Raw genomic sequence first — 18,199 nt, 5'->3', positions numbered from 1 at the left:
TGTAATTTATAGTCAAATTTGTTATTTTGTTTCGAATTATATAAGTCGAATTTTAACTCGTATGTTTGCGAAAAAGATATATCATATATTGATCTATCTTGACAAAAATTTTCAAATATTTTGATCGATAACTTTTGAACGCCGTGCACAAATTAAACGAGAGAATGTTCCCTCGAGGGACAAAAATCCACTCCCCGTCATCATCATATATACATAGTATATCCTCCTTGAACATCATCATTATGCATATAATAAATTTTAAAGAATCAGGCATTAGCTTGATGTGAAATAAATAGATGGCTGAAGGACTAGAGATTAAGTAAAATAGGAGGGAGTAAAAGTCTAACATTACCTAGCTAGCTCAACCTTTTGCATGAATGAAGTGAGCGTATCTTTAACTAGTTGGGTTAATTAAATATGTCTAACTAGATTCAAATTAGCTATTTTTTCTTATAGTGATATATAGAAGATGTATCTGTCGATGATGAGACATTTATGGTGACGTTATAAATCTCAAGATATGCCGGCCTAATATTTTAGAGATGCTTATGATGTCTAGTACGGTATACATGTCAACAAGAAGGTGACTGTGGTGACTTTATCGATCTTAATATACATCGGCCTAGTTTTTTTTAGAAGTGCTCGTAGAAATAAAGTGTTTGTGCGCGCATCTATGAGAATTGAGTGTGAGCACCTGCTGCATAAAAACCTATCAGCGATCGAGCTCTATAAATTGCGGCCTCAATCCCATGCATCGATCTACACATTCTTCCCCATCACTGAAAGAGATCCTCAGGCTAGCTAATTAAGATACACGGACGTACACATACATACGGAGATGAAGAAGGCATTAGTAGTAGGGGTCTTGGCTGTGCTGATGGCCACAGCCATGGCGGCGTCGGCGCCTCAGCCGCATGTCCCGTTCACGGACGAGGACCTGGAGTCGGAGGAGAGCATGTGGAGCCTCTACCAGAGGTGGCGCGGCGCCGTGCACACCTCGTCGCTGGACATGGATGTCGCCGAGACGGAGAGCAGGTTCGAGGCGTTCAAGGCGAACGCCAGGTACGTCAGCGAGTTCAACAAGAAGGAGGGCATGACCTACAAGCTCGGCCTCAACAAGTTCGCCGACATGACGCTCGAGGAGTTCGTCGCCAAGTACACCGGTACCAAGGTGGACGCCGCTGCCATGGCTAGGGCTCCCCAGGCTGAGGAGGAGCTGGAGCTGGCCGGCGACGTGGCGGCTTCGTGGGACTGGAGACAGCACGGAGCTGTCACTCCTGCCAGGGAGCAGGGTACGTGCGGTAAGTAGTATACAGTTAAAATACGTTAACTAGTTCTAGTTTAATTTGATTTTTTTTTCGATGCGAGATATAGAGTTGAATTTAAACTTAGATGTCTGTGAAGTGATATAACATGTTAATACATCTTCTCAATTTTTTTTAAAAAATATAATTATTTAAGTGATATGTAAATAACGAGGGAACATCTACTCTACTCGAGAAATCAAAATAGTTTCCCTTAAAATTTGGTAAATTAAAGTAGTTTGGTTTGATTGGAATTTATATATATACATAGAATCAAAATTGATATAGTAGCTAATAATCATTAAGAGAGCTGCTGGGCGTTCTCGGCGGTTGGCGCGGTGGAGGGCGCGAACGCGATCGCGACGGGGAAGCTGGTGACGCTGTCGGAGCAGCAGGTGCTGGACTGCTCCGGCGCCGGCGACTGCATCGGCGGCGGGTCGTATTTCCCGGTCCTGCATGGCTACGCCGTGAAGCAGGGGATCAGCCCGGCTGGCAGCTACCCGCCATACGAGGCCAAGGATCGGGCCTGCAGGAGGAATACTCCTGCAGTGCCCGTGGTGAAGATGGACGGCGCAGTCGATGTGACCGCCAGCGAGGCCGCTCTCAAGCGCAGCGTCTACAGGGCTCCGGTCGCGGTCTCCATCGAAGCCACCCAAAGCCTCCAGCTCTACAAGGAGGTAATTAATCGAATTTAAATTACTTCAAATTAAGATTAATCGTTGTAGCAAAATGAGTTAGGGGAGGTGGTCTGGTTGATTTGATCCATTCCTCCCGGCTTTTCTCCAGAATTGATTTAGCATCTGACTTTTTTTCCTTTTTTTTCAATCATATCTCTTATAATTGGTTTTTCTCCTATATATAGTACATAAAAATGTGTGATAAACATGCATTTTGTCTGTCATGTGCGATAAATGCGAGTTTAATTTCTAGTGGTGTGTAATTAAGGACCATGTTGCGCAATACAAAAGCAAAAATACTATGCATATGGTTTATATGTACGATCATTATATGATTGCTAACAGATGAACGTCTTGTGTTGCTTTGTTAGAAAAAACGGCTGGAAAATGCCATAGGCATTTGGTGGGAAACGTTAGGTCGTAGTCGTACAAGCATCTTACACAAATAATCGTACGTATGGCCGCTCTCGTAAGAGAGAGATGCATAAGGCGGCATTTTATCAGCGATGTACCACTACTATTATTTGTTTTATGAGATTATATTATAGATTTGACATTTATGGTGGATACAAGAGCCATATGTTAAGCTAAGAGGGGGGCACGTAAGGTGACATTTTGTCGAAGATCTTAGTTTATATTTAAAAGTGTAAATTTTTTTTTTGTGTCCTTCACACATTTTTTATATATCTCACTAACATGTGGTCCTCCCACCTGCAGAAACAACATCTAAAACCATCAAGAAGTCAATTTACACCGGTTTTTAAAGATGGGGATATGTTACATATACACAGATTTTTTTTTTTGTAGTGGAAGGCGATTTAATTAAGGGTAAGAGATGAGGGAGGTAAAATAGACATATTCTTTGATGGGGGAGCCCAATATAATATCGGAGATGGGCCATCATGTATACGTTCTCTAATTAATTTGCCAGACAAAACAAAACATTAGTCAGATTATATAAATCAGTGCGATCTGTCTTTGTACGGCGGTAGCTGTAGTTGGACACGAATTCTGTCCACATAGATACGTACATATATGCATGCATGCATAATCGATCGAGATATATATAGCAAAGGTTGCGAGAGTGTCGACGAATTAATTAACATATAGGGGTGGGTCGTGCCATGGCCGGGGACGCCACCACCTGCGTGTCCAGGTGGCCCGACCTCCCGGCCGACCTGATCCGCGAGATCTCCGGCCGCTTCCGCGAAGCCGCCGACTACGTCCACTTCCACGCCGTCTGCAAGCCCTGGCGCGACGCCGTGGTGTCGCCGCCGCCCTTGTTCTTCCCGTGGCTAGTGAGGTGCTTGGACGAGTCCACGCCGCCGTGGCGAGAACCCTGCTGGGCCGACGAGGACAAGCTGCTGTTCCGCTCCGTCTCCGGCCACAAGCAGGCCACCTTCCGCGTCTCCCGCGCCAGCTGCCTCGGCGAGAAGTTCGCCGTGCGCGACACCGACGGCCCAGGCGGGCGCGTCCTCGCCGTCGGCAGCGGCGGGGCCAGCCTCGTGAACCCGCTCACCGGAGCCGCCACCCACCTGCCCCGGTGCTTCCCGGAAAATATGGCCGGCTATCTTGGCAGCGTGGACGGTGTGGTCACCGGCGACGGCACGGTGCTCCTCTACTACCTGAGCATGAGCAGTTGTACATTCTACCGCGCGGCCATCCTGCGGGCGGGCGACGACGCATGGACCTCTGTGCACACGTGCATAGACTCCGAGACGATGTCGTTCTGGCAGCAGTGGAGCGCCACGTACCACGACGGCAAGGTGATCAACGCGGGCAGGCAATTCTACAGGGTGGGCATGCTCAGCATAGCCCCAGGCGATGTGTTCACCGGGAGACTCGAGAAGAGGTCGCTGCCGCAGCTGTACGACGAACCTGCCTCGTACAGCTACTTCTTCGAGCTCGGCGGCGAGCTGATGTGGGCGTACGTCCATGTCGCGGCGGCGGCGTTGTTGGATCACGGCCACTACCCTCTCAAGGGAGGCGACCTGGTGGGAAGCGGCGCGGTGAGCTTGTGGGTGTACTCGAGGGAGAAGAAGAGCGGGCGGTGGGTGAAGAGGGAGGGGCGGAGGTTGCTGGGCAGCAGCGTTCTGTTCCTGGGGTGGACGAGCAGCTTCGCCGTGGAGGCGGGGCAGCTGGCCGGCGAGGTGGACGGCGGGTGCGCCTACTTGATGATAGACAGCGTGGGGCGCGGGCTAGGACGACGAGGGTTCCTGCTCCTGGACAGGTGTACGGTGTACAGGTATAGGTTGGAGGACGACACCATCACAATGCTGGATGAACTGCCTCCTGGATGGCTTGCCAGCTGCTGCACTTGGTTCCTACCACGCCCCACCATCCAACCAAAATTATCTAAACCCTATGCCTAATAACAATTAGTGTAATTTTCTTTTTTTCCCCTTCCAATTTTTCAAATTTTAAAGTGATACTTTAATGAGTTTAGTATTACTATTTAGTTTCAGGAGTAGTACGTCGCTACCCCTAGCTGCCGATCTCACTCCTAATTTCACCCCGGCCTGATCATCCACGTATCATGGCGCCGCTGCATGAATATAATGCATGCTGTTTCTAGTCGACTTAATTGTACTGTTCTCTCTATAGTACATTACAACAGTACTACAAAATGATTTTTGCACACAATTCAGCCAGCTTAATTTCACAGGAGGATAAAAGTACAGATAAACTACACCACGGTATATATCCCGTTGCTATCACCCTTTTTTTTTGCCACCGTATTACTTTTCTATTTTATTAAATTTATTATACACAAGTTTGTACACCTTAAGTTTACACATCTAAAGTTTATACATCTAAAGTTTAGAGACCCAAGGTTTATAAGTCAAAAGTTTATATACCCAATTTAAATTTGAATTTGAATTCAAATATATATATATATATATATATATATATATATATATATATATATATATATATATATATATATATATATATATATATATATATATATATACACACACATAATTTTTTCTAACTTTGTTTTTTTTATTTTTTTAAATTTATGGTGTAGTAGGAAGAGAAGAATGGGAGGAGGAAGGGGGAGAGAAGCCGTATTAGGGGAGGGGGACAGGTGATCGCTCACAGCGACCACCCGCCCATTAGCACCACCCTTGACTTTGTGCCACTTCCAATTTTATCTGAAAATGAGATATATCTAATGAAACTATTTTTTTATTACAAATATTGTTTACTTGTAGGGTCTTGTACAATTTTCTCTAATTCATGGCATAGTGGCTGTTCCAGAAATTTGCCTCGCGCAAGGATTGATAAGATTTGAAGACCAGCTACTCTTCGGTCATATTGCTATTAGTTTACAAAATGTGTTTATTATAAAATTACATGTTTAGCGTACCCACATTAATTTGATTGGCCTCGATTTGCGTAACCGATGGATCTACCCATTACCCATTACCCGCATTGCTTTGCGATTTCACTACTTTGGGAAAACATGCTAGAAACTGTTTGAGAAAACTCGATATACTTGGTATCGGTGGGTTTGAAAAGAAAAATGTTTTGCAAAAGTCGTGATACAGGGTCGTGCATGTGTGTGGTGTGGCTTCGCATCCTCATATAAGGACCCATTCCTTGGAAAACCCCATCCAAATATTGTGCAGTGTGTCCACATGAGTGCTGTAGGATACCACTAGAAGACTACGAGTAAATTTCAGACAGGTGGCTTGAACTTTGGGTTTGTTGCTTTCAAAACACACACACAGACGTCCAAGGGTCTTTTGGCTAGCTCCACAAAATGGTGAGCTAGCTGGCCTGGGTTCGAATTTTCACCCCTTCTATTTATTTCATATTAGGTCCTTCCCTAATATTCGCGTTTTTTTCTTCTTTCAACAAAGAGACAGTGGTTGATTGAAGGTGGAAGCAATTAGTGTTCTCGATTAGTGGAACCGAACATTTCGAGCGGGGGTGGTCCGGGCTTGGTGAGCTGCGTTCGACAGTGAGATTGCTAGTTATGGCACTCAGGTCGTCCAACGGCTGGAAAGACGGCACGGAGATTTGTTGGCTTAGGCTTGCGGCTAGATCGACGGGTGGTTGATTGGAGGTCGGAGCGGATTTGACGTGTTATAGTTTTTGTATCAAATATATGTACATAGTTGGTTACAATATAGGGCTTGGTGTTATATTTTATATATATTATTAGAACAGTAGCTTCATCCTAAGCTCTCTCTTAAAAGTTATACCGCATGGCGATTTAGTATAGGCGGGAAGGTACGAATAGGTAGCAGGCTAGTCGGTCCGTAAATACCATGAATATATATGCTGGATAATGGTTGCCCAGAATTGTTTCTGCGCTTTTGTCTCCAAACTCTCAACCAAAGTATTGATAGTCGTATTTTTATATATGTATTTAAGTAAATAAATATTAGTCAGGACTTTCTGGCAAGATGACCGCGTGGCCTAATGGATAAGGCGCTCGCCTCCGGAGCGGGAGATTGTGGGTTCGAGTCCCATCGTGGTCGTGTTTTTTTTGTTGTATATATGTTCTGGAATTTTCTTGCCTTTTTTTTTAAATAATAGTAATTATGTTAGCTGCTTCAATATTTGAATTCATCATTGCATTGTTTTCATTTACTTAACGAACTTTCCATTATCTAAATGTAAGGTTCATGTAGTCCTTTATTGGGCAAATCCTTTTTGTTTCTGAAATATTCTGTAAATAAATGAAAGGTATGGACTGCATGTATAGTCCTTTGTGCAACTTTTTTTTTTTTGAATTATTGCTGAGGTAGTGGAGTAGCTCTCTGTGGCTACCGTCCAAATTAAATCCCGTACGTACGTATAGCATGGCAGGAGCCCAAGCCGGGCAGTCAAAAGAAAATGAAATGGGAAAAAGTTAAAGAGGTGACAAAAAAAGTAGCTAGGGGAACCTTGCAAAATGCTCTTCGAGCTAATTAATATTTAATTGTTTATTAACCGTGCAAAAGAAAAACCGCATAGTATGGCGTAGTGCAGATTTGATTTGACAGCGTAAAACTTGGTTAATTTTTAGATTAGATTAGATTAGGACGGGATTGATCGAGTTTGTGTCCAAAATGCGGATGCAGGGCCCAGCACGTTCGCGTAGACGACGAGAAAACGAATCAAGATATGCATGCATGCATGTGTAGTACACAGTACAGCAAAGCTGCTGCTGCTGCCTGAATTCCTCCTAACTTTTCTTTCCTATACCGACCAAATTAATAAGAACGGGGAAGGAATTTACTGGAGTAATTATTTTTTGTTTTGTTTTTGAAAGAAGGTATACAATGCATGCATTTGACTTAATTGTACACTAGATTGATAGAGCATAGAGGGAATTTAATATGCTTAATTAATTATATCTCTCTTCGTTAATTCATGCATGATCGGTCACACAGTACTAGTACGTATGTAGATCATAAAATTAGTTTATTTTTAAGAATGGCATTAAGTTTTTCTTAATCTTAGTTAATTACTACCTAGTAGTGTAATGTAATTGCTACGGACGTAAAAGGAATTAAAACGACTTGGATATGATGGAGTTAATTTTGTGATGATACGTACGCGCGCTAGCTCTTCCTCCTGACAAAAGGTAGTCGTCTGACACTGGCACTGGCAGCTGCTAGCGCTGATCCCAAAGTTGCAACGGCAAGCAGCGCATGCTGCTTCTTCTTCTTCTTCAAGGGAGGCTTGCTTCTCTTCTTGTATAAAAGCAGCAGCGAGCGAGGCAGAGAGAGAGAGAGAGGGAGGGAGGAGAGGAGAGGAGAGGAGACATCAAGAAGAAGAAAAAAAAAAAAAGAGGAGAGATGATGTCTTCCTCCTCCTCCTCCTCCTCCATGAGCAGCTCTCCGTGGGATGCCACGATTGTGGTTCTCCCGGAGACGGCCAAGGGCACGCACGGAGACGGCAGTTTCCGAGCGCTCCTTCCCATCGACGCCGCGCGTGCTGTGGTGGACGCTGCCCTCCCTGGCGGCCGTGGAGGCACGTTGCCGGGAGTGCGGCGCCGGCGCTGGCGTGTGCTCTTTCTGCGCCGGCGTCAAGATCTGGACGCTGCCCTGGAAAGGGCACATCTCAACCACTGAGGAAGCATCAGTAATGGAGGTAATTAAGTTGGGTTAACGATTCATTTTCTTTTCTTTTCTTCTGCTCTCCCTTGATCGATTTGCGCTCTCTCTCTCTCTCTCTCTCTCGCTTGTTGTTGCAGATCTCCAAGGACATGGCTGACTGCATGGGCATCAAGCCCAAAACCTCGGTTCGCATCACATTACTCGACGACCTCCCTCACATCACCAAGGCTATCATCACGCCGATGGACGATGATGCTGATCTCTCTGCTTCACTTACCCCGCACCACATCGCCACCCAGGTAAACCCCGGCGCGGCGCATGCAGGCAGTTAAGTTGCTTCAATTCGTCGTCGTCTAAACATGCATGCATATCATCTCAAGTATCTATCTTTCGGTCTGCAAACAAATTGATTGATTTGTTTTCCTTTTGCATAATAACGCTCTGCTAGCTCTTGAATTAAAGCTGCTAACTCCTTTTAATTTCACCCCCTTTTGTTGTTGTTGTACAAACTGCACACTGTTTCGTATACTATATTCTCTACGGAAGAAGGGATTAGCAACGCACGCATATGCATCTTGATCTTCTTCTTCTTCTTATTATTATTATTATTCATCTTGCATATGCACGCATGCACGTACGACGGGAAAAATAAAAAAGAAGAAGAGTTGCGAGAGTACATGGGCCTTTTTTATGGGCCTCCATTTCATTTCAGTGATAGAACAGGACCGGCCTATATAGAAGGAAGGAATCATCTACTAGTAAGTTTCCGCCGCCGCCGACTCCTCTCCCCCTACCCAGCAGCAGCCATCAGGCCTACCACTACCACCTCATCCTTTGATTCCTCTCCATCTCCAGTACTGCATGCTGCTGCATCCTGCATCCTCCTCCAATCTTCCTCCGTCCCCTTCACCGAGGCATCAGCTAGCATTGACGGATGAGCGGCGCCGTTGGGGAGCCACCGAACACGAAGACGCCGTCGACGAGCACCCCGGCGCCATGGTTAGAGGAGAGGGGGCAGACAAGGAAGAGGAGGAGGCTCCGCCCACAGAGAAGAAGAGCAGACTCCTACCTTCTATCTCCACCGCTGCGCCTCCATCCTCATCACGCATCTTCTTGCCATCCCGTCGCTCCCAATCTCCACCGAGGTAGGTCAAGGTGGTGATAGAAGAAGGACGCCACCGAGTTCATGGCCAATCTGGAAGAGAGTTGCGCCCTTGCAGCAGTACGATGGTGGTTGGTTCTCCGCTGGTATCTACTTAGTACAATCAATGCAGATCTGGATGAACTTTTCTCTGTGATTAAACTATTATTATTATCTTCAAGTCTCAATAGATGGTGATTGCTACTGCTAAGCTATACTTCCTTTAAGTTTCTATATCTTCAAGTCTGGAAGTAAATTATGTTCTTTATTACTACATCACAGGATTGGATTTTGGGGAAACAAATCTGTACTTTACCTATTATTATTTGAGAGTAGTAATTTTCTTACTTCGTGATACCATTATTTTCACTATATATATTTGGTTGAATGTTGGAAAAATAAACTCTACAGCATAAGAGTGGGATGTGCACACCATGATTGTTAAGGATGTAGCTGATTGCATCCATTCAGAGAACATATTCTGTTTGTGGATTGACTGGATTCAGTCAAGAGGGTAAAAAAATAGGCTTTGCATAGTAAGTTTTCTGGACCAGTAAAAGATGGTAACCACAGATTTTAGTTTATAATGTGTAACCAATCTTAAATTTAGAATTTGGTAAAAAAATTACTCAGTTATGGAAGATGTAACACATGATGTTTGCTTCCATGGAAGTTGGAGCTACGTCATTATCTGGACAAAAAAAAACACCGCAACAACAAAGTGAATTAACATCGGACAAATTTATTAAGATTCAACGTATATCATTATCTTATAAACTGAAACAAATTTTGTTAGGTTTCTTACAGCAGTTCTTGGAATACCTGTATAAGATCTGAGGAGTCACCTGAATGTTGTTAGATGATAGTGTGCGTACCTAGTGCTGTGTGTGCATGTCTTTTGTGTACTTGAAAACTATAAAAAGAAAGTGAGTAAATGAAGTGGTATAGCATTTCAAAGAAAAATGATTTCAACAGTTCTTTCTAATAAGAATTCCCACAGAGTTACTTATATGTACTAAAAGTAGTACTATCTGTTGCTTCCAGTTTTAATATCAATAAGTTCTGACTTCTTAGCATAGAAGGGCCCAAACTTCAACAAAGATTTGATTTCTTTTTCATGCTTTCCTCCTTTGCTTGTTTGAGCTCAGCTATACATATCCTACTTCAGCAAAGATGTTTGACATGTAGAGATATCTAAAACATCAAGTCTACCAATAGCTGGTACAAATTAATATGCACGTGACTAATGAACAGTGCAAGAAAAATATTTCTTTGTTATTTTTTTTTAACTTTATGATCTATATCTAAAAGAACTTTTTAATCTATATGAATATTCAAGCGTTTTGTTATTGTAGGGTTGGAATTGAGTAAGAATAAGTGAAAACCACCGTTTTGTTATTGTCCTGCTCAAGAGTAATGGCACCATGGAGAAAGGAAAGCCGATTATGAATTCCTTTGCTCATTTGTTGTTAAAATGGTTAAGGCACAAATGCACCAGAATGCCTTTTATATGATATGCTGGCAGCTGAAAAGCAATCAGAAGCTCGGCATACCACTTTATATATGAAACCAGAATATCACCCAAGTGATTTAGATATTGTATCGAATATGTCGAATGTTCCAAAAATCGATCTTCTTTTGTTTTTCCATGATCAGCAGATGAGAGGATAAACTGTTGAGATGATCCAAGCATCAAATTATTACTGTGAGTACATAATAGAAATAACTCAAGAACCTGAAGATCTCTAGCAACTATTTAATGATGCATGTTGTATTTGGTTGCCAATTATTGTATGTATTGTATTGTATTGTGTATGGTTAACACGAAGTTTTGGAATTAAAGTATATTAAGAGAGAGTATATATATCCTTTCAAATGTATGATTGGTGAATAAATTTTGTATAAAATCAAACTAATTACTTAAAAAACATGTCAAATGTATGTGTGTGTGTGCTATAAAGCGGGCGTGCCAACGAAAAATAAAAGGATAATGGGATTATGGAGCGGTGAAAAAGACAAGAGGTTGACAACTCATGTAGTGGCAAAGACAGAGACACATGACACTAACCAAAAATAAGAGGATGATAAGGGGTCATGTAGCTGTGAAATAGGCAACAAAGTAATAACACATGTAACGGTGAAGAACACGGTCAGGGTGGAGGAATGGATGGTTGTGCATCAGTTATTGATCGATCCTAGTTCTGTTGGCTATAGAAAACTGAAAATCTTGGTAAACTATGGCTCTTCTGTTTAGATGTTGATAGTTTCAATGAAAACACCAAGCAGCAACCATGATAGCATCTGCAGTTTTCTGTAGTCCACTACCACTCTCATATATTTTGCATTTTGTTGTAGATCGGTGTGATGTATCCAGGGATGTCATTCCCTTTGTTAGTGAACAAAGAAAAGATAGGGATCTTCAAGGTTCTAGGAACTCTGCCTATGACTACAGGTTGGACTTATTCCAGCATATATATTTTAAATCTGTTGAGTGCATACTGAAATTATTATAACCAACGGTGTTTTCTTTTCATAAACTCCCAGGACAAATTACCTCAGGGACCAAGATCATGATTTGGAAAGGTAGTGATGAGAAAACTGTTGGAGAGACCCTGTACCCACCAATCTTACATCCAGTCATTGCAACTCCTCTGCAAATGAAAATGGTGGATGACCCCGCTCTTTCTAATGTGGTTGGCAGAGCCAGTAAGGTATGGATTGAGTTAGTTCTTCTAGTGGTATGTATGAATTGAGATAGTTCTAGTTTGTCTAAGGATGAGATAGTTCTAGTTTGTCTAAGGCCTTTACTTGACTATATATCTTGATCTTTTTTTGTTTCTCATGTTGTATCTTTGTTAATTTGCAGATGATTGGTAATTTCATGAGTTACTATACTCACCTCCCACATGAGGCCACAAAGGGCAAAATGACATTTCTCTTACATGGTCCATGTGATAAAAAAGCTGTGGTTGAAGGGATAGGAAGGACCCTTGGTCTTCCTGTTGCGAGCGTGGATGCTTCGTCACTCATCAAGGACTTCCCTTCTGACTCTGTCTCACAGGTAAGATATGGCTTAAGGTATACTTTCACAGTTAATTTTTGTCATTTTATTTGTTTGTATTTGATACTATTATAATTAACTATTGAATGAATTGTAGATCAACACCTGCATACAGAGACCTGAATCACGTGATGGTCCACTTCTGATCTTCCTTGACCGGTTTGATGAGTTGGTCCCTCACAACAGATGTGGTTCAACAGTTATGACTGACATAACAACCACCCAGGTACTTACTACCAGAATCAGCCTTTCAATTACCTTTAGGGAATCATGTTTAACTAGCCACGTAGTCACGCGTTGCGCGACTTTATATGCCCGTATGGACGACTTGTATACTTATGCCTTTTTTTTTTTTTTTTTTTGCGGAATCATAGGACCTGTTAATAACAATCCAATGTTTCTCGCTCAAGGCTCAAATACTATGTTCAAGCGTAAATGTTTAATATTTTACAGTGCATATACTACCTTTTCTCTTCCAATTACAAAACTGAATATTCATTACTCTACAGAGTATTAAACAACAACCTGTCAGTGATTCTTGCCAGTTCATTAAGGGGGAAAAATGTTTTTGATCATGATGACATCAAGGTGTTTCAGATGCATTCATACTCTTGTATTATTATGAAATGGAATTTGTGCGAAGTTTCTGTTATAACTACAGTTGTAAACATATTTAATGTGACCTGTTGAAATAGTTAAAATGTTTTACTTCTAAAAATCAAAGAGAGTAATTATAATTCTTGAAGAACCTCCATCTAACAATGACAGTACAAATAAAATTGTGTTACTAAGGAAAGCAAAATAGCCAATAACCTCTAGAAAATGATCACAAAACTTCAGCTGGCACACTGTCTTGAGTTATGCATATGCAGTGATACAGAACAGGTACAATGCAAATACAATTAATCGAAGCTAACCACCAGAAGTGGAAGCCTTGAGCTTGTTCATATTGATGAATCTGTCATCAGACTTGTAGCAGGTGCGATGACAGTACACGTAGATACAGTCAAGTATGATTGCACACGTTGTATATTTGTGCTATCTAATTTATATACGATATTTCTGGAGTATGATTGCACACGTTGTATATTTGTGGTATCTAATTTATATAAGATATTTCTGGACTCTGATAAATGTGTTCTGAACCAAAATAAAATAGGACCACCAATAAGATAAACAATTCAAGTGTCAATAGTTTAAATGAATGTATAAACATAGTGCGAACCAAACATAAATCTGGTTATTGAGAATCAGCAGTTTTCTCATTTAAATGAATACAAATTTACTTAAATCTGGTAAATTTTTGTTTAAAGCTCCACCTCGCTATTACCTGAAGAACAGCTTGTATTAAAGAGTACCATTTTTTTCAATGTCAATACTGAAAGCATTAAAAAACTTTGGTAGTTCTTCATCTTAACCATCTAAAAATGAATGGACAGAGCATATATATAATAGTAGTACATTTAAACCATTTTCCATAGAAATTATAAATTCTTATTTACTCATTTTACCTTTGTTAAGGCCATGATGATAAGTCTATATTCAGATTAAGTGCCTTTATAGGGGTTAAAAGAAATTCCCAATAAGGTATTCCAACTTTTCATTTGATTCTATCTTTGCATATGCTCTTTTCAGTATAACGCTTAGAGTGAAAATCGGATGGCTCACAATTTTTTGATGACGTGGATATGGTAACTTCGCGTGAAAGATTAGTTCTTTCACTACTTTAGATTCTTAGCTCATACACACATTTTGTTTTGCATCCAGCTTAAATTGCTGCTTGATGATCCTTGGGTGATTTTCGGGCATCGTATTACTATTCTGGTAGTATCTGTGAGGTTAGTGTCAAATTACTTTTTAAAACATTATTTTAGATGCATGGATTTATAAATTATTTTGTTCTAATAATATTACATGACTTTCAAGGTGGATAAACCTGATATGCCCGACTATTCTCTCAAGAATCAGGACACGATTTTATTGTGGAAATGATGAGAAAGAGGGGGATTGGGATGGTGTTGGAATGTCTCTTCTAAAGTTATTGGAAACAAACAAGTCGATTGATCCAAATTCACGCTGGGTTGTGACAAATGCCATTCTGTATGGGAACACCTCGCTCAGTAAGAGTGATGTCACCAAACTCTTTGCAGCAACACAGTCATTCGATTCCATAGTCATTGATGCAATGCAAGTGCTGAAGGATTTTAAAAATACTGGGTCAAAGGCGGTAAGTGTTGTTTTTAAATTTATTGATTCAATTTTATTGAATATGCGGTATTTCTTAATTTAGTTTTATTAACCATGCATCTATATTTGTGAAATTGCACATTTGTGTGACTATGACCATCCTTTAATGAATGTTGTGTAAAAAGAATCTTCATATCGAATTCTGCAAGATGGTTTTACACATCTTCCCCGTTATTAGTGAACTTTGTAATGTAGAAGCAGAGTAAAAATAGCAAGAACAACTCGCTTGACACCTCTGTCTGCACTGGTCAAGATCGATCCAGCAAGTATTTCTTCTTCTTGCTGGATTCGAAAATAGAGGTTGTAACTAACCCATGCAAAGTGTAAATGTTAGCCAAAAAAAGTAAATGGCAGCAAGCATGCATGTACTAATTCTGAGATTTACAGGAAGAGGGTTACTATGAGAACAACCTGCTTTCTGAAAGCAAATAATTAGCTTGCTAGAAAATTAAGTGTTCGTAAATCATCTACCTTACTTCATATTTTTGAGATAGTTACACAAATTCAACGTGCTATTTATCTGAGTGTATAGGTATAGAAGTGGAAGTGTGTATAATCAAGAGGATTTGTTTAATATTATTTAAGCTGACTTAAAGATTATTTTTACAATACAAAGCAAATATTAAATAGATTATGTGAAAGCTATGAAGTTGTGGTGTAACGTATGGAGAATAGAAACAAAATAGTTTGGTCTGATACAATAGAAGTAGTTGAAACAGCGCCCCCTCAGGTCGACAGGCACAGGACGAGGTTGGCGCTGCTGCCGACGGCGAAAAAACTTGGCTTTCACTTCAATCCAACCATCTTCACCAGGTTGCCTCCGCAAGCACACGTTGGAAGAGCCGGCGTTCGACTTGGGGAAAGCCACCGGCGACCGCGAAAACACCGGTGAGTGCACCGCCGAAACCACCGCAGAGGTCCCCGGGGAAGGCGCCGCCGAGATAACTGGGGATGGCGTTTTGGAGACGTGAGACACCGACGTCGATAGAAGAGCCTCCTTGTACGACGAGGGGCTGGGGTCATCGGACAAAGGACTCAACCCACACCAACGCTGGTGCTTTGAACGACCAACCGAACGGAACCTGGACGAGGGAGAAACTGGCGCTATGGGAGAGCAGGGCACCGGCCTGAAGGACGCCGGCGAGGAGGTGGCCGCCGGCGTGGGGCTGGTGGGAGGGGAAGCGCCACGGGGAGAGGAAGGGACGGGAGAGGAGAGGACAGCCATTACTTTAGATTTACCCAAATGCATGTAAGTTATTTGAAGGAGAGCAAGTAAAAGAGGTGGAAGCATTGCTCCAGCAGCTGGTACTTCCTCCATCTCTCTCACTCCTTTCACCTAGCTCTGATACTAATTGTTGGTAGGATCACTTCTGAACAACACTCAATAGTCTAGCGGAAACTGAAACTGAAAATGAGCTGAAAATCTTGCTTAACTCAAGAGGGGTACATGTCCTTTTATAGGATCTTAAGTCGGTGCTACATTATGCTACAGTAACTGACATACTATTTATCTTGCTGTTTACAGCTAAAGTAAAATCTAAATTTACTACTACTACCATCTGTAAGCAGCTGTATATTCTTACTAGCTATCCTACCTGTAGCTTATTGACTGCAGCAGCAAGGATTATGCTAACAAGCCCATCACGCTCCTTGATAAAATAAGTCTATTGGCCTCCCTCATCTCTTTTGGCTGAGTCTTTTATGGCTGGAATAAGTCTATTTTGTATCCCTCTGCTCTTTGGGTCGTGCCTCAAATGGCTGAAGTAAGTCTATGTTGGATCCCTCAACTATTTTTGACAGTGCCGTGCCGAGCTGGCCCGTGCCAAGGGAGCAGCCTAGGCATGGCCCGGCTGTCGGGCTATGCTGGCAGGGGCCCAACCCAGTCAGGCCGTGCCTGTGCCGGGCCGTCGGGCCTCGGGTCATATGGCCAACTATAGGAGGAGGTGGTGGTTCGTGGGCGGCGAACGGCGAGATTTTCTTTCTTTTTTTAGCCCCTTGATTTGGAGAGTGAGAACGTGGCATGAGTATCAACTAATGAAAATATCGGGCGGTTTAAGATTGCTTGATGACATGGACGTGTAATTTTGCAAGAGATGTTTCACCTTTCACTTATTTAGATTTGTTTTTAGGTGTCTGACCTGTTCCTGAGAGCTACAGCGAGAAGACCCTGCATTATACTGATTCAACAATTAGATGCTATCAACAACGAAACATTAATCTCCCTGGTAAGAAAGCTTCACCTATCAAATTATTTGTGTTGTTTAGAGACATCATAATATGATTTTGTTTCTTTCAGATCTTACACGAGATGAACAACATGGATAGAGATCTACATGTGTTTGCTTCCACGAGGTATGTATAAATCTAAAACCGATCATCAACTTCTTTGTGTTTTTATATAGAATTTATCAGCTTGATGTCTTTCTTTTTAAAAAGGTGGTGGCAACTCATACACCATATGTTTTTGGAGTCACGCCTGTTCACGAGGAGAGTTTTTTGTGGCGTGGATTCAAAAAAAGATGAATGCGATTTTGTGGGCCAAGCTTTATTTGAGGTATTTTCATACTATGAATATAAGTTACTTTGCATTTCACTTCTAATCTGATTGTTGCTGAATTATTTACCTGCATGTGACCTTATGGATAACATGGATCTCTAGCTCCAGCTAGAGTAGTCATTTTAAGTTTCAGCCTTTTATTATTCTGCTTTACATCTTTGTAACATTCATAAATTGTTGGGATGGGAGGGTCAGTAGCTGTTTGCAATAATGCATTAAGCAAAAGTTGAGATTAAACTTACTTCTTTTCAAAAGGGTTTGGTGTTTGTGTATAGTTTGTTGTTTTTGTAATAAGCATGCTATGTGTCTGCCCTGGTCGAACTGAACTGAACCTGGGATTTCTGCATCACAGATACAACAGAGGATGGGAACAGCATCAGATAAGAGCACCTCCTCTTAAGGCAAAGGAGGGAGAGGAGATAAGATAACTCACCATTAGCGAGCTTACTGTATTGGTTATGATGCACTGGTGAAATTCGACGCCATTAGCTTTTACTGTATGTTTATGATGGGCTGGTAAAATTCAATTCCGTAATCAGTCATGGTGAGAGTTGTCTGGTAACTGTGAGGAACCTTAATTTTGAGCACTTGTCTGAATTTTTTTTTCTTTCGAGGTAACAGTTCCTAAAACTTGTCAAACTGCTGGCCTGTTGGCCATGCAAATACTCTATTTTGACAAATTAGCTATCTGCAACTTGCACATCGCTAGCTGTTTGCTTTTACATGGCAGAAAGAAAAATATACAAAGTGAAGTCAACAAGATAAAAATAATGCTAGGACATGTACACATACTTGCAAAATGTTAAAGACCTTACACAGTTGATACGAGCTAAACATCTCATCCTTGCTGTAACAACCCTTTATGATTCAAGTGCAAATTGAATCTTTACCGAGTCAGTTATAGTTACCTACCACAAAAATATCACCAGACACTAGTAATTGATATTTGCCCCTAATTGATAAGTGCTAGTTAAAAACTGGGTGCGTTGCCGGAGATGTCAAAAACTGCATGTAGCAGCAAATGGAAAAATATAAATTAACCAACAGCTTGATCTCCCGCCATAAGAAGGTTTTTATTCTTTTATAAAAAAAATTAGAATAGAGAACCTCATCCAATGGGTACAACAAATCAGATAATGACCAAATTAGAAAA

The 18,199-nt window shown here is 41.5% G+C and overlaps 3 protein-coding genes and 1 non-coding gene across 8 annotated transcripts; all 4 read left to right on the top strand.

The window, feature by feature from the left end:
* Positions 1 to 641: 641 nt before the first annotated feature.
* Positions 642 to 5,307, top strand: LOC4347867 (thiol protease SEN102). Of its 2 annotated transcripts, none has more exons than XM_015755801.3 (3): positions 642 to 1,301; positions 1,611 to 1,981; positions 2,699 to 2,842. In XM_015755801.3, exons 1-3 carry the CDS (start codon positions 839 to 841, stop codon positions 2,786 to 2,788), a joined length of 924 nt encoding a protein of 307 aa, XP_015611287.1. In that variant the 5' UTR covers positions 642 to 838; the 3' UTR covers positions 2,789 to 2,842. The 2 variants fall into 2 exon arrangements, with proteins under 2 accessions (XP_015611287.1, XP_066160032.1); XM_066303935.1 differs by lacking the exon at positions 2,699 to 2,842 and adding an exon at positions 5,013 to 5,307 and having other exon boundaries at positions 644 to 1,301.
* LOC9271338 (uncharacterized) lies at positions 3,105 to 4,555 on the top strand. The gene has a single exon (XM_015755798.3). It carries the CDS (start codon positions 3,106 to 3,108, stop codon positions 4,351 to 4,353), a length of 1,248 nt encoding a protein of 415 aa, XP_015611284.1. The 5' UTR covers position 3,105; the 3' UTR covers positions 4,354 to 4,555.
* Positions 5,308 to 6,401: 1,094 nt separating the features above from the next.
* Positions 6,402 to 6,474, top strand: TRNAR-CCG (transfer RNA arginine (anticodon CCG)). Its single transcript has one exon. It is a non-coding gene; the product is annotated as a tRNA-Arg (tRNA).
* Positions 6,475 to 8,808: 2,334 nt separating this feature from the next.
* Positions 8,809 to 17,748, top strand: LOC4347865 (uncharacterized). Of its 4 annotated transcripts, XR_010734849.1 has the most exons (12): positions 8,809 to 9,288; positions 11,537 to 11,633; positions 11,726 to 11,892; positions 12,048 to 12,242; positions 12,340 to 12,468; positions 14,010 to 14,080; positions 14,169 to 14,469; positions 15,303 to 15,794; positions 16,619 to 16,714; positions 16,786 to 16,841; positions 16,926 to 17,043; positions 17,399 to 17,748. XR_010734849.1 is itself a non-coding variant. In XM_015755796.2 (11 exons), exons 1-11 carry the CDS (start codon positions 9,268 to 9,270, stop codon positions 17,444 to 17,446), a joined length of 1,284 nt encoding a protein of 427 aa, XP_015611282.1. In that variant the 5' UTR covers positions 8,809 to 9,267; the 3' UTR covers positions 17,447 to 17,748. The 4 variants fall into 4 exon arrangements, 3 of the variants coding, with proteins under 3 accessions (XP_015611282.1, XP_015611281.1, XP_015611283.1); XM_015755796.2 differs by lacking the exon at positions 15,303 to 15,794 and having other exon boundaries at positions 8,809 to 9,273; XM_015755795.3 differs by lacking the exon at positions 15,303 to 15,794.
* The last annotated feature ends 451 nt before the right edge of the window (positions 17,749 to 18,199 follow it).

This window comes from Oryza sativa, chromosome 9, assembly GCF_034140825.1.
Source record: "Oryza sativa Japonica Group chromosome 9, ASM3414082v1".
Classification (NCBI taxonomy): domain Eukaryota; kingdom Viridiplantae; phylum Streptophyta; class Magnoliopsida; order Poales; family Poaceae; genus Oryza; species Oryza sativa.
Note: the sequence above shows the minus strand (reverse complement) of the source record. Positions and strands in the feature narration are given on the sequence as shown.